Genomic DNA, 18,070 nt, shown 5'->3' with positions numbered 1-18,070 from the left:
AGCCGCACCCACAACCACGACTGCAGCTCCAACAACCACAACAGCCACACCAACAACCACTACTGCAGCTCCAACAACAACAACAGCCGCACCCACAACCACAACTGCAGCTCCAACAACCACAACAGCCGCACCAACAACCACAACTGCAGCTCCAACAACCACAACTGCAACTCAAGCAACCACAACAGCAGCAACAACAACCACGACTGCAGCTCCAACAACCACTACACCCGCTCCAACAACAACAACAGCCGCACCAACAGCCGCACCCACAACAACGACTGCAGCTCCAACAACCACAACTGCGGCTCCAACAACCACAACTGCGGCTCCAACAACCACAACAGGCGCACTCACAACCTCGACAGCAGCTCCAACAACCACGACAGCAGCTCCAACAACCACAACAGCCGCTACAACAACCACAACAGAAGCAACAACAACCACAACAGCCGCACCAACAACCACGACTGCAGCTCCAACAACAGCCGCACCAACAACCACGACTGCAGCCACAACAACCACGACTGCAGCTCCAACAACCACTACACCCGCTCCAACAACCACAACTCCAACAACCACAACTGCAGCACCAACAACCACAACTGAAGCTCCAACAACCACAACTGAAGCTCCAACAACCACAACAGCCGCACCAACAGCCGCACCCACAACAACGACTGCAGCTCCAACAACCACAACAGCAGCACCAACAACCACAACAGCCACACCAACAACCACAACTGAAGCTCCAACAACCACTACACCCGCGCCAACAACAACAACAGCCGCACAAACAACCACTACTGCAGCTCCAACAACCACATCTTCAGCTCCAACAACCACGACTGCAGCTCCAACAACCACAACAGCCGCACCCACAACCACGACTGCAGCTCCAACAACCACAACAGCCACAACCACAACGATGATGGCGAATCCACCAACCACAACAGCCACACCTACATCCACGACTGCAGCTCCAACAACCACGGAAGCAGCAACAACAACCACAACTCCAACAACCACAACTGCAGCACCAACAACCACAACTGAAGCTCCAACAACCACAACAGCCGCACCAACAGCCGCACCCACAACAACGACTGCAGCTCCAACAACCACAACTGCAGCTCCAACAACCGCAACTGCAGCTACAACAACCACTACTGCAGCTCCAACAACCACTACACCCACTCCAACAACTACAACAGCCGCACCAACAACCACAACTGCAGTTCCAACAACCACAACTGCGGCTCCAACAACCACAACAGGCGCACCCACAACCACGACAGCAGCTCCAACAACCACAACAGCCGCTACAACAACCACAACAGAAGCAACAACAACCACAACAGCCGCACCAACAACCACGACTGCAGCTCCAACAACAGCCGCACCAACAACCACGACTGCAGCCACAACAACCACGACTGCAGCTCCAACAACCACTACACCCGCTCCAACAACCACAACTCCAACAACCACAACTGCAGCACCAACAACCACAACTGAAGCTCCAACAACCACAACAGCCGCACCAACAGCCGCACCCACAACAACGACTGCAGCTCCAACAACCACAACAGCAGCACCAACAACCACAACAGCCACACCAACAACCACAACTGAAGCTCCAACAACCACTACACCCGCGCCAACAACAACAACAGCCGCACCCACAACCACGACTGCAGCTCCAACAACCACAACAGCCACACCAACAACCACGACTGCAGCTCCAACAACCACTACACCCGCTCCAACAACAACAACAGCCGCACCAACAGCCGCACCCACAACAACGACTGCAGCTCCAACAACCACAACTGCGGCTCCAACAACGACTACACCCACTCCAACAACCACAACAGCCGCACCAACAACCACAACTGCAGTTCCAACAACCACAACAGCCGCACCAACAACCACAACAGCCGCACCCACAACCACAACTGCGGCTCCAACAACCACAACTGCGGCTCCAACAACCACAACAGGCGCACTCACAACCACGACAGCAGCTCCAACAACCACGACAGCAGCTCCAACAACCACAACAGCCGCTACAACAACCACAACAGAAGCAACAACAACCACAACAGCCGCACCAACAACCACGACTGCAGCTCCAACAACAGCCGCACCAACAACCACGACTGCAGCCACAACAACCACGACTGCAGCTCCAACAACCACTACACCCGCTCCAACAACCACAACTCCAACAACCACAACTGCAGCACCAACAACCACAACTGAAGCTCCAACAACCACAACAGCCGCACCAACAGCCGCACCCACAACAACGACTGCAGCTCCAACAACCACAACAGCAGCACCAACAACCACAACAGCCACACCAACAACCACAACTGAAGCTCCAACAACCACTACACCCGCGCCAACAACAACAGCCGCACAAACAACCACTACTGCAGCTCCAACAACCACAACTGCAGTTCCAACAACCACAACTGCAGCTCCAACAACCACAACAGGCGCACCTACATCCACGACTGCAGCTCCAACAACCACGGAAGCAGCAACAACAACCACAACTCCAACAACCACAACTGCAGCACCAACAACCACAACTGAAGCTCCAACAACCACAACAGCCGCACCAACAGCCGCACCCACAACAACGACTGCAGCTCCAACAACCACAACTGCAGCTCCAACAACCGCAACTGCAGCTACAACAACCACTACTGCAGCTCCAACAACCACTACACCCACTCCAACAACTACAACAGCCGCACCGACAACCACAACTGCAGTTCCAACAACCACAACTGCGGCTCCAACAACCACAACAGGCGCACCCACAACCACGACAGCAGCTCCAACAACCACAACAGCCGCTACAACAACCACAACAGAAGCAACAACAACCACAACAGCCGCACCAACAACCACGACTGCAGCTCCAACAACAGCCGCACCAACAACCACGACTGCAGCCACAACAACCACGACTGCAGCTCCAACAACCACTACACCCGCTCCAACAACCACAACTCCAACAACCACAACTGCAGCACCAACAACCACAACTGAAGCTCCAACAACCACAACAGCCGCACCAACAGCCGCACCCACAACAACGACTGCAGCTCCAACAACCACAACAGCAGCACCAACAACCACAACAGCCACACCAACAACCACAACTGAAGCTCCAACAACCACTACACCCGCGCCAACAACAACAACAGCCGCACCCACAACCACGACTGCAGCTCCAACAACCACAACAGCCACACCAACAACCACGACTGCAGCTCCAACAACCACTACACCCGCTCCAACAACAACAACAGCCGCACCAACAGCCGCACCCACAACAACGACTGCAGCTCCAACAACCACAACTGCGGCTCCAACAACGACTACACCCACTCCAACAACCACAACAGCCGCACCAACAACCACAACTGCAGTTCCAACAACCACAACAGCCGCACCAACAACCACAACAGCCGCACCCACAACCACAACTGCGGCTCCAACAACCACAACTGCGGCTCCAACAACCACAACAGGCGCACTCACAACCACGACAGCAGCTCCAACAACCACGACAGCAGCTCCAACAACCACAACAGCCGCTACAACAACCACAACAGAAGCAACAACAACCACAACAGCCGCACCAACAACCACGACTGCAGCTCCAACAACAGCCGCACCAACAACCACGACTGCAGCCACAACAACCACGACTGCAGCTCCAACAACCACTACACCCGCTCCAACAACCACAACTCCAACAACCACAACTGCAGCACCAACAACCACAACTGAAGCTCCAACAACCACAACAGCCGCACCAACAGCCGCACCCACAACAACGACTGCAGCTCCAACAACCACAACAGCAGCACCAACAACCACAACAGCCACACCAACAACCACAACTGAAGCTCCAACAACCACTACACCCGCGCCAACAACAACAACAGCCGCACAAACAACCACTACTGCAGCTCCAACAACCACAACTGCAGTTCCAACAACCACAACTGCAGCTCCAACAACCACAACAGGCGCACCCACAACCACGACAGCAGCTCCAACAACCACAACAGCCACACCAACAACCACAACTGAAGCTCCAACAACCACTACACCCGCGCCAACAACAACAACACCCACTCCAACAACCACAACAGCCGCACCAACAACCACAACTGCAGTTCCAACAACCACAACTGCGGCTCCAACAACCACAACAGGCGCACCCACAACCACAACAGCAGCACCAACAACCACAACAGCCACACCAACAACCACAACTGAAGCTCCAACAACCACTACACCCGCGCCAACAACAACAACACCCACTCCAACAACCACAACAGCCGCACCAACAACCACAACTGCAGTTCCAACAACCACAACTGCGGCTCCAACAACCACAACAGGCGCACCCACAACCACAACAGCAGCACCAACAACCACAACAGCCACACCAACAACCACAACTGAAGCTCCAACAACCACTACACCCGCGCCAACAACAACAACAGCCGCACCAACAACCACGACTGCAGCTCCAACAACAGCCGCACCAACAACCACGACTGCAGCCACAACAACCACGACTGCAGCTCCAACAACCACTACACCCGCTCCAACAACCACAACTCCAACAACCACAACTGCAGCACCAACAACCACAACTGAAGCTCCAACAACCACAACAGCCGCACCAACAGCCGCACCCACAACAACGACTGCAGCTCCAACAACCACAACAGCAGCACCAACAACCACAACAGCCACACCAACAACCACAACTGAAGCTCCAACAACCACTACACCCGCGCCAACAACAACAACAGCCGCACCCACAACCACGACTGCAGCTCCAACAACCACAACAGCCACACCAACAACCACTACTGCAGCTCCAACAACAACAACAGCCGCACCCACAACCACAACTGCAGCTCCAACAACCACAACAGCCGCACCAACAACCACAACTGCAGCTCCAACAACCACAACTGCAACTCAAGCAACCACAACAGCAGCAACAACAACCACGACTGCAGCTCCAACAACCACTACACCCGCTCCAACAACAACAACAGCCGCACCAACAGCCGCACCCACAACAACGACTGCAGCTCCAACAACCACAACTGCGGCTCCAACAACCACAACTGCGGCTCCAACAACCACAACAGGCGCACTCACAACCTCGACAGCAGCTCCAACAACCACGACAGCAGCTCCAACAACCACAACAGCCGCTACAACAACCACAACAGAAGCAACAACAACCACAACAGCCGCACCAACAACCACGACTGCAGCTCCAACAACAGCCGCACCAACAACCACGACTGCAGCCACAACAACCACGACTGCAGCTCCAACAACCACTACACCCGCTCCAACAACCACAACTCCAACAACCACAACTGCAGCACCAACAACCACAACTGAAGCTCCAACAACCACAACTGAAGCTCCAACAACCACAACAGCCGCACCAACAGCCGCACCCACAACAACGACTGCAGCTCCAACAACCACAACAGCCACAACCACAACGATGATGGCGAATCCACCAACCACAACAGCCACACCTACATCCACGACTGCAGCTCCAACAACCACGGAAGCAGCAACAACAACCACAACTCCAACAACCACAACTGCAGCACCAACAACCACAACTGAAGCTCCAACAACCACGACTGCAGCTCCAACAACAGCCGCACCAACAACCACGACTGCAGCCACAACAACCACGACTGCAGCTCCAACAACCACTACACCCGCTCCAACAACCACAACTCCAACAACCACAACTGCAGCACCAACAACAACAACAGCCGCACCAACAGCCGCACCCACAACAACGACTGCAGCTCCAACAACCACAACTGCGGCTCCAACAACGACTACACCCACTCCAACAACCACAACAGCCGCACCAACAACCACAACTGCAGTTCCAACAACCACAACAGCCGCACCAACAACCACAACAGCCGCACCCACAACCACAACTGCCGCACTCACAACCACGACTGCAGCTCCAACAACCACTACACCCGCTCCAACAACCACAACTCCAACAACCACAACTGCAGCACCAACAACCACAACTGAAGCTCCAACAACCACAACAGCCGCACCAACAGCCGCACCCACAACAACGACTGCAGCTCCAACAACCACAACAGCAGCACCAACAACCACAACAGCCACACCAACAACCACAACTGAAGCTCCAACAACCACTACACCCGCGCCAACAACAACAACAGCCGCACCCACAACCACGACTGCAGCTCCAACAACCACAACAGCCACACCAACAACCACGACTGCAGCTCCAACAACCACTACACCCGCTCCAACAACAACAACAGCCGCACCAACAGCCGCACCCACAACAACGACTGCAGCTCCAACAACCACAACTGCGGCTCCAACAACGACTACACCCACTCCAACAACCACAACTCCAACAACCACAACTGCAGCACCAACAACCACAACTGAAGCTCCAACAACCACTACTGCAGCTCCAACAACCACAACTTCAGCTCCAACAACCACGACTGCAGCTCCAACAACCACAACAGCCGCACCCACAACCACGACTGCAGCTCCAACAACCACAACAGCCACAACCACAACGATGATGGCGAATCCACCAACCACAACAGCCACACCTACATCCACGACTGCAGCTCCAACAACCACGGAAGCAGCAACAACAACCACAACAGCTGATACAACCACCACTGCAGGTACAACAACCACGACTGCAGCTCCAACAACCACAACTGCAGCTCCAACAACCGCAACTGCAGCTACAACAACCACTACTGCAGCTCCAACAACCACTACACCCACTCCAACAACCACAACAGCCGCACCAACAACCACAACTGCAGTTCCAACAACCACAACTGCGGCTCCAACAACCACAACAGGCGCACCCACAACCACGACAGCAGCTCCAACAACCACAACAGCCGCTACAACAACCACAACAGAAGCAACAACAACCACAACAGCCGCACCAACAACCACGACTGCAGCTCCAACAACAGCCGCACCAACAACCACAACTGCAGCCACAACAACCACGACTGCAGCTCCAACAACCACTACACCCGCTCCAACAACCACAACTCCAACAACCACAACTGCAGCACCAACAACCACAACTGAAGCTCCAACAACCACAACAGCCGCACCAACAGCCGCACCCACAACAACGACTGCAACTCAAGCAACCACAACAGCAGCAACAACAACCACGACTGCAGCTCCAACAACCACTACACCCGCTCCAACAACAACAACAGCCGCACCAACAGCCGCACCCACAACAACGACTGCAGCTCCAACAACCACAACTGCGGCTCCAACAACGACTACACCCACTCCAACAACCACAACAGCCGCACCAACAACCACAACTGCAGTTCCAACAACCACAACAGCCGCACCAACAACCACAACAGCCGCACCCACAACCACAACTGCGGCTCCAACAACCACAACTGCGGCTCCAACAACAGCCGCACCAACAACCACGACTGCAGCCACAACAACCACGACTGCAGCTCCAACAACCACTACACCCGCTCCAACAACCACAACTCCAACAACCACAACTGCAGCACCAACAACCACAACTGAAGCTCCAACAACCACAACAGCCGCACCAACAGCCGCACCCACAACAACGACTGCAGCTCCAACAACCACAACAGCAGCACCAACAACCACAACAGCCACACCAACAACCACAACTGAAGCTCCAACAACCACTACACCCGCGCCAACAACAACAACAGCCGCACCCACAACCACGACTGCAGCTCCAACAACCACAACAGCCACACCAACAACCACTACTGCAGCTCCAACAACAACAACAGCCGCACCCACAACCACAACTGCAGCTCCAACAACCACAACAGCCGCACCAACAACCACGACTGCAGCTCCAACAACCACAACTGCAACTCAAGCAACCACAACAGCAGCAACAACAACCACGACTGCAGCTCCAACAACCACTACACCCGCTCCAACAACAACAACAGCCGCACCAACAGCCGCACCAACAACCACGACTGCAGCCACAACAACCACGACTGCAGCTCCAACAACCACTACACCCGCTCCAACAACCACAACTCCAACAACCACAACTGCAGCACCAACAACCACAACTGAAGCTCCAACAACCACAACTGAAGCTCCAACAACCACAACAACCACAACATCCGCACTCACAACCACAACTGCAGCTCCAACAACCACAACAGCCGCACCAACAACCACAACAGCCACACCAACAACCACAACTGAAGCTCCAACAACCACTACACCCGCGCCAACAACAACAACAGCCGCACAAACAACCACTACTGCAGCTCCAACAACCACAACTTCAGCTCCAACAACCACGACTGCAGCTCCAACAACCACAACAGCCACAACCACAACGATGATGGCGAATCCACCAACCACAACAGCCACACCTACATCCACGACTGCAGCTCCAACAACCACGGAAGCAGCAACAACAACCACAACTCCAACAACCACAACTGCAGCACCAACAACCACAACTGAAGCTCCAACAACCACAACAGCCGCACCAACAGCCGCACCCACAACAACGACTGCAGCTCCAACAACCACAACTGCAGTTCCAACAACCACAACTGCGGCTCCAACAACCACAACAGGCGCACCCACAACCACGACAGCAGCTCCAACAACCACAACAGCCGCTACAACAACCACAACAGAAGCAACAACAACCACAACAGCCGCACCAACAACCACGACTGCAGCTCCAACAACAGCCGCACCAACAACCACGACTGCAGCCACAACAACCACGACTGCAGCTCCAACAACCACTACACCCGCTCCAACAACCACAACTCCAACAACCACAACTGCAGCACCAACAACCACAACTGAAGCTCCAACAACCACAACAGCCGCACCAACAGCCGCACCCACAACAACGACTGCAGCTCCAACAACCACAACAGCAGCACCAACAACCACAACAGCCACACCAACAACCACAACTGAAGCTCCAACAACCACTACACCCGCGCCAACAACAACAACAGCCGCACCCACAACCACGACTGCAGCTCCAACAACCACAACAGCCACACCAACAACCACTACTGCAGCTCCAACAACAACAACAGCCGCACCCACAACCACAACTGCAGCTCCAACAACCACAACAGCCGCACCAACAACCACGACTGCAGCTCCAACAACCACAACTGCAACTCAAGCAACCACAACAGCAGCAACAACAACCACGACTGCAGCTCCAACAACCACTACACCCGCTCCAACAACAACAACAGCCGCACCAACAGCCGCACCCACAAAAACGACTGCAGCTCCAACAACCACAACTGCGGCTCCAACAACGACTACACCCACTCCAACAACCACAACAGCCGCACCAACAACCACAACTGCAGTTCCAACAACCACAACAGCCGCACCAACAACCACAACAGCCGCACCCACAACCACAACTGCGGCTCCAACAACCACAACTGCGGCTCCAACAACCACAACAGGCGCACTCACAACCACGACAGCAGCTCCAACAACCACGACAGCAGCTCCAACAACCACAACAGCCGCTACAACAACCACAACAGAAGCAACAACAACCACAACAGCCGCACCAACAACCACGACTGCAGCTCCAACAACAGCCGCACCAACAACCACGACTGCAGCCACAACAACCACGACTGCAGCTCCAACAACCACTACACCCGCTCCAACAACCACAACTCCAACAACCACAACTGCAGCACCAACAACCACGACAGCAGCTCCAACAACCACAACAGCCGCTACAACAACCACAACAGAAGCAACAACAACCACAACAGCCGCACCAACAACCACGACTGCAGCTCCAACAACAGCCGCACCAACAACCACGACTGCAGCCACAACAACCACGACTGCAGCTCCAACAACCACTACACCCGCTCCAACAACCACAACTCCAACAACCACAACTGCAGCACCAACAACCACAACTGAAGCTCCAACAACCACAACAGCCGCACCAACAGCCGCACCCACAACAACGACTGCAGCTCCAACAACCACAACAGCAGCACCAACAACCACAACAGCCACACCAACAACCACAACTGAAGCTCCAACAACCACTACACCCGCGCCAACAACAACAACAGCCGCACAAACAACCACTACTGCAGCTCCAACAACCACAACTTCAGCTCCAACAACCACGACTGCAGCTCCAACAACCACAACAGCCGCACCCACAACCACGACTGCAGCTCCAACAACCACAACAGCCACAACCACAACGATGATGGCGAATCCACCAACCACAACAGCCACACCTACATCCACGACTGCAGCTCCAACAACCACGGAAGCAGCAACAACAACCACAACAGCTGATACAACCACCACTGCAGGTACAACAACCACGACTGCAGCTCCAACAACCACAACTGCAGCTCCAACAACCGCAACTGCAGCTACAACAACCACTACTGCAGCTCCAACAACCACTACACCCACTCCAACAACCACAACAGCCGCACCAACAACCACAACTGCAGTTCCAACAACCACAACTGCGGCTCCAACAACCACAACAGGCGCACCCACAACCACGACAGCAGCTCCAACAACCACAACAGCCGCTACAACAACCACAACAGAAGCAACAACAACCACAACAGCCGCACCAACAACCACGACTGCAGCTCCAACAACAGCCGCACCAACAACCACAACTGCAGCCACAACAACCACGACTGCAGCTCCAACAACCACTACACCCGCTCCAACAACCACAACTCCAACAACCACAACTGCAGCACCAACAACCACAACTGAAGCTCCAACAACCACAACAGCCGCACCAACAGCCGCACCCACAACAACGACTGCAGCTCCAACAACCACAACAGCAGCACCAACAACCACAACAGCCACACCAACAACCACAACTGAAGCTCCAACAACCACTACACCCGCGCCAACAACAACAACAGCCGCACCCACAACCCCGACTGCAGCTCCAACAACCACAACAGCCACACCAACAACCACTACTGCAGCTCCAACAACAACAACAGCCGCACCCACAACCACAACTGCAGCTCCAACAACCACAACAGCCGCACCAACAACCACAACTGCAGCTCCAACAACCACAACTGCAACTCAAGCAACCACAACAGCAGCAACAACAACCACGACTGCAGCTCCAACAACCACTACACCCGCTCCAACAACAACAACAGCCGCACCAACAGCCGCACCCACAACAACGACTGCAGCTCCAACAACCACAACTGCGGCTCCAACAACGACTACACCCACTCCAACAACCACAACAGCCGCACCAACAACCACAACTGCAGTTCCAACAACCACAACAGCCGCACCAACAACCACAACAGCCGCACCCACAACCACAACTGCGGCTCCAACAACCACAACTGCGGCTCCAACAACAGCCGCACCAACAACCACGACTGCAGCCACAACAACCACGACTGCAGCTCCAACAACCACTACACCCGCTCCAACAACCACAACTCCAACAACCACAACTGCAGCACCAACAACCACAACTGAAGCTCCAACAACCACAACAGCCGCACCAACAGCCGCACCCACAACAACGACTGCAGCTCCAACAACCACAACAGCAGCACCAACAACCACAACAGCCACACCAACAACCACAACTGAAGCTCCAACAACCACTACACCCGCGCCAACAACAACAACAGCCGCACCCACAACCACGACTGCAGCTCCAACAACCACAACAGCCACACCAACAACCACTACTGCAGCTCCAACAACAACAACAGCCGCACCCACAACCACAACTGCAGCTCCAACAACCACAACAGCCGCACCAACAACCACGACTGCAGCCACAACAACCACGACTGCAGCTCCAACAACCACTACACCCGCTCCAACAACCACAACTCCAACAACCACAACTGCAGCACCAACAACCACAACTGAAGCTCCAACAACCACAACTGAAGCTCCAACAACCACAACAACCACAACATCCGCACTCACAACCACAACTGCAGCTCCAACAACCACAACAGCCGCACCAACAACCACAACAGCCACACCAACAACCACTACTGCAGCTCCAACAACAACAACAGCCGCACCCACAACCACGACTGCAGCTCCAACAACCACAACAGCGGCACCAACAACCACGACTGCAGCTCCAACAACCACGACTGCAGCTCCAACAACCACAACTGAAGCTCCAACAACCACAACAGCCGCACCAACAGCCGCACCCACAACAACGACTGCAGCTCCAACAACCACAACTGCAGCTCCAACAACCACGACTGCAGCCACAACAACCACGACTGCAGCTCCAACAACCACTACACCCGCTCCAACAACCACAACTCCAACAACCACAACTGCAGCACCAACAACCACAACTGCAGCACCAACAACCACAACTGAAGCTCCAACAACCACAACTGAAGCTCCAACAACCACAACAACCACAACATCCGCACTCACAACCACAACTGCAGCTCCAACAACCACAACAGCCGCACCAACAACCACAACAGCAGCAACTGCAACCACGACTGCAGCTCCAACAACCACTACACCCGCTCCAACAACCACAACAGCTGCACCAACAACCACGACTGCAGCTCCAACAACCACAACAGCCACACCAACAACCACTACTGCAGCTCCAACAACAACAACAGCCGCACCCACAACCACGACTGCAGCTCCAACAACCACAACAGCGGCACCAACAACCACGACTGCAGCTCCAACAACCACGACTGCAGCTCCAACAACCACTACTGCAGCTCCAACAACCACTACACCCACTCCAACAACCACAACAGCCGCACCAACAACCACAACTGCAGTTCCAACAACCACAACAGCCGCACCAACAACCACAACAGCCGCACCCACAACCACAACTGCGGCTCCAACAACCACAACTGCGGCTCCAACAACCACAACAGGCGCACTCACAACCACTACACCCACTCCAACAACCACAACAGCCGCACCAACAACCACTACTGCAGCTCCAACAACCACAACAGCCACAACCACAACGATGATGGCGAATCCACCAACCACAACAGCCACACCTACATCCACGACTGCAGCTCCAACAACCACGGAAGCAGCAACAACAACCACAACAGCTGATACAACCACCACTGCAGGTACAACAACCACGACTGCAGCTCCAACAACCACAACTGAAGCTCCAACAACCACAACAGCCGCACCAACAGCCGCACCCACAACAACGACTGCAGCTCCAACAACCACAACTGCCGCTCCAACAACCACGACTGCAGCTCCAACAACCACTACTGCAGCTCCAACAACCACTACACCCACTCCAACAACCACAACAGCCGCACCAACAACCACAACTGCAGTTCCAACAACCACAACAGCCGCACCAACAACCACAACAGCCGCACCCACAACCACAACTGCGGCTCCAACAACCACAACTGCGGCTCCAACAACCACAACAGGCGCACTCACAACCACTACACCCACTCCAACAACCACAACAGCCGCACCAACAACCACTACTGCAGCTCCAACAACCACAACTTCAGCTCCAACAACCACGACTGCAGCTCCAACAACCACAACAGCCGCACCCACAACCACGACTGCAGCTCCAACAACCACAACAGCCACAACCACAACGATGATGGCGAATCCACCAACCACAACAGCCACACCTACATCCACGACTGCAGCTCCAACAACCACAACTGCAGCTCCAACAACCGCAACTGCAGCTACAACAACCACTACTGCAGCTCCAACAACCACTACACCCACTCCAACAACCACAACAGCCGCACCAACAACCACAACTGCAGTTCCAACAACCACAACAGCCGCTACAACAACCACAACAGAAGCAACAACAACCACAACAACCGCACCAACAACCACGACTGCAGCTCCAACAACAGCCGCACCAACAACCACGACTGCAGCCACAACAACCACGACTGCAGCTCCAACAACCACTACACCCGCTCCAACAACCACAACTCCAACAACCACAACTGCAGCACCAACAACCACAACTGAAGCTCCAACAACCACAACTGAAGCTCCAACAACCACAACAGCCGCACCAACAGCCGCACCCACAACAACGACTGCAGCTCCAACAACCACAACTGCAGCTCCAACAACCACAACAGCAGCAACAACATCCACGACTGCCGCACCAACAACCACGACTGCAGCTCCAACAACCATTACTGCAGCTCCAACAACCACTACACCCGCTCCAACAACCACAACAGCCGCACCAACAACCACGACTGCAGCTCCAACAACCACTACACCCGCTCCAACAACCACAACAGCCGCACCAACAACCACTACACCCGCTCCAACAAGCACAACAGCAGCACCAACAACCACGACTGCAGCTCCAACAACCACAACAGCCGCACCCACAACCACGACTGCAGCTCCAACAACCAAAACAGCAGCTCCAACGACCACGACTGCGCCTCCAACAACCACAACAGGCGCACCCACAACCACGACTGCAGCTCCATTAATCACTACAGCCGCACCAACAACCACGACTGCAGCTTCAACAACAACAACAAGCGCACCAACAACCACGACTGCAGCTCCAACAACTACAAATGCAGCTCCAACAACCACAACACCCACACCAACAACGACGACTGTACCTCCAACAACCACGACTGCAGCTCCAACAACCACAACTGGAGCAAAAACAACCATGACGGCAGCTCCAACAACCACAACACCCGCACCAACATTCACAACACCCCCACCGACAACCACAACTGCAGCTTCAACACCCACAACTGCAGCTCCACCAACAATCACAACAGCCCCACCAACAACCACAACTGCAGCAACAACAACCACAACAGCCGCACCAACAACCACAACAGCCGCACCAACAACCACAAATGAAGCACCAACAACCACAAATGAAGCTCCAACAACCACAACACCCGCTCAAACAACCACAACAGCCGCACCAACATCCACAATAACAACTCCAGCTTCAACAACCACCGCACCAACATCCACAACAGCTGAGGCAACAACCACGACTGCAGCTCCAACAACCACAACAGCAGCACCGACATCCACAACATCCGCACTAACAACCACAACTGCAGCTCCAACAACCACGACAGCCGCACCAACAACCTCAACTGCTGCTCCAACAACCACAACTGCATCTCCAGCAACCATAACAGCTGCCCCAACAACCACGACTGCAACTCCAACAACCACAACAGCCGCACCAACACCAGCAACCACAAAAGCCGCACCAACAACCACAACTTCAGCTCCAACAACCACAGCACCTGCTCCAACAACCACAACTACAGCTCCAACATCAACAACCACCGCACCAACAACCATGACTGTAGCGCCAATAACCACGACTGCAGCTCCAACAACCACGAGTGCAGCTCCAGCAAGCACAACCGCTGCACCAACAACCATGACTGCAGCTCCAACCATCACAACAGCAACACTAACAACCACAACCACAGCTCCAACAACCACAACAGCAGCTCTGACAACCATAACAGCCACAACAACAACCACAACTACAGCTCCAACATCAATAACCACCGCACCAACAACCATTACTGCAGCTCCAACAACCAGAACAGCAACACCAACAACCACAACAGCATCTCTGACAACCATAACAGCCGCAACAAAAACCACGACTGCACCTCCAATAGTGACGGCCCCTTCCCCATCAACCACCAAAGCCCCGCCCTCCACCACTGCCCTTCCATTCACCATTACCGCTCCTTCATCAACCACAACAGCAGTTCATAACACAACAATCCCTCCAACAACTGGCAGGGATACAGTAATGAGATATGTCACATTCAGATCACTTCAGAGCAATTTTGAAACAGACTTGTTGAATTCATCATCTGCAGCCTTTATAAGTCGATCTTTAATGATAAAGAGACAGGTCAGTAACTGTTTTTCCCAAAATCCTTTGTGAAATTAATTTCCTCTCAATATTAGGTTAATGCCCTTTTCCAACAATATTTTCATGTTAATTTTTTTTGTTTAACTACATAAGCACCTCTACCATGACCGTAATCCTAACACATCAGTCTGTTTCAATACCTACAGAGCTCTTCAGTTCTATATAATTTCTGTTTTGTTATTCTTCATTCAAAGGGATGAACTTTCCACACACAAGAAGATTTCTATAATGTTCATACGTATTTCAAATATTTAAAAAAATACAACAGAAAAAATCGTTTTAAGAAAATCTCTTTTGTGTGTGTAGATTCAACCTGTTTACAGTAAGGCCTTCCCCTCTTCCTTTGTCTCCTTGGATGTGGTGAGCTTCAGGTAATTTCCATATTTTGACATATCATGTAGGGCACTGACCTAAAAAGCTAATATTCAAAACAATAACTTGTGTTTCTGCATTTGCAGGAAGGGATCAGTCATCAACACCATGGAACTTCAGTTTGTAAACTTTTCTGTCCCAAACTACACTGAGATTAGGAATGTTTTGATCGGTCAAGCCTCAAATGTGAGCGGCTTTGACATCGAAAGGGCCTCCATCAACATCAGTGACACTGCTCCAACAACAGCCACTCCACCAGAAACAACTGCAACTACAACAACAGTTGCAGCAACTCCAACCACTATCCCAACTACAAAAGCACCAACTGGACCTGTCCAAATTGTTCTGTTTCTACAGTTCCTTGAACCATATGTACCTGATCTCGAAGACCCCAACAGCATTGCATATCAAGATCGCAAAAAACGAGTTGAAGAGACGGTGAGTAATATTTGAACTTAATACAAATTACATGTTGACTGAAACAGTATCAAGAGAACAAATCTAGAAGCAAAAGATAGATGTATTTCAAATCATATATTTTAAATAAGGGTTTTTAGATAATGTAATTTTGAAGTTTCACCTGGTTTAAATTTTCTTTTTGTGTTTATTTTTTGCAGTGTGATAGAATATACAGAGCACAATTTGCTAACTTCATCCGTGCCATTGTGATTGGGTTCAGGTACATGTTTTTTAACTCTGGTTATTTTTCACACACTTATTAATTAAATTTCATTTTGAATGTTAAAAGTGACATGTAACATCTGCCTCACTCTCTTTCATGACACAGATCTGTTATAGTCCAAAAACGAGTGGATAGAACTGAGGCATTGGTGGAGCTTGTGTTCAATCAAACAATTCCCAATGCACAAGTCCCAGAAAATATTACTATTGTTCAAGCTTTAAAAGATGCTATTAACAGTTCCAGCATTAATTTCACCATCCAAATAGTTCCTGAGACAGTATCAGTAACTTCTGGTGAGTATTAGAAAATGCAAACAAAAGTTAGTTTGGTAATTAATCAGTGATAAATAAATTATTTTAGTCTGTACAGAAATATATATTAATCTATTTTTGAAAAATATTTTATAGTTCCTGTCATTGTCACGGACAATTCCACCACACCTCTACCAACCACTGTCCCTTCCACTACTGCTGCACCGACTACTAGTTCCACTACTGCTGCACTGACTACTAGTTCCACTACTGCTTCAGCTACAACTGTTGTACCTACAACTACAGTTTCAAGTGGAGTATCCCACAAGATTAATCCCAGAATTGCTTTCCTCCTGCTGCTGTTGTTATGCCTTCTATCAAGCCAGCAATAGCATCTGTGCTGGTTTCCATGTGAAAGGCCAGCAGAACACGATCTCTTTTAATAACATGAAAAAAATGTAATGTCAGCAGAAATCTGATATGTTATTATTTATAAGGGTTGTTGGGTTTGTTCAGGTGCACTTTAGTTGGACACATCAGAAAGAGTAGCTCTAGTATGTTTTTATCTACATTAAAATATTTTCGGGTGGGAATGACCCTGCCCTGAACAGAATGACACAA

The 18,070-nt window shown here is 52.2% G+C and overlaps 1 protein-coding gene across 1 annotated transcript; it reads left to right on the top strand.

Moving 5' to 3' along the window:
- The first annotated feature begins 16,027 nt into the window (after nucleotides 1-16,027).
- LOC146636617 (uncharacterized) lies at nucleotides 16,028-17,841 on the top strand. Its single transcript, XM_085350942.1, has 6 exons — nucleotides 16,028-16,123; nucleotides 16,451-16,515; nucleotides 16,603-16,954; nucleotides 17,134-17,195; nucleotides 17,304-17,491; nucleotides 17,606-17,841. Exons 1-6 carry the CDS (start codon nucleotides 16,109-16,111, stop codon nucleotides 17,839-17,841), a joined length of 918 nt encoding a protein of 305 aa, XP_085207068.1. The 5' UTR covers nucleotides 16,028-16,108.
- The last annotated feature ends 229 nt before the right edge of the window (nucleotides 17,842-18,070 follow it).

The sequence above is a fragment of the Diplotaxodon limnothrissa genome, linkage group LG3, assembly GCF_057381915.1.
Source record: "Diplotaxodon limnothrissa isolate DT_005_m linkage group LG3, D_limnothrissa_male_GT1.1, whole genome shotgun sequence".
In the NCBI taxonomy this organism is placed as follows: domain Eukaryota; kingdom Metazoa; phylum Chordata; class Actinopteri; order Cichliformes; family Cichlidae; genus Diplotaxodon; species Diplotaxodon limnothrissa.
Note: the sequence above shows the minus strand (reverse complement) of the source record. Positions and strands in the feature narration are given on the sequence as shown.

Excerpts from the sequence above, each read along its gene's own strand:
- LOC146636617 (XM_085350942.1), top strand. Across the intron at positions 16,516-16,602 it reads TTGGATGTGGTGAGCTTCAG|GAAGGGATCAGTCATCAACA; the intron begins GTAATTTCCATA and ends CTGCATTTGCAG. Across the intron at positions 16,955-17,133 it reads AAAAACGAGTTGAAGAGACG|TGTGATAGAATATACAGAGC; the intron begins GTGAGTAATATT and ends TATTTTTTGCAG.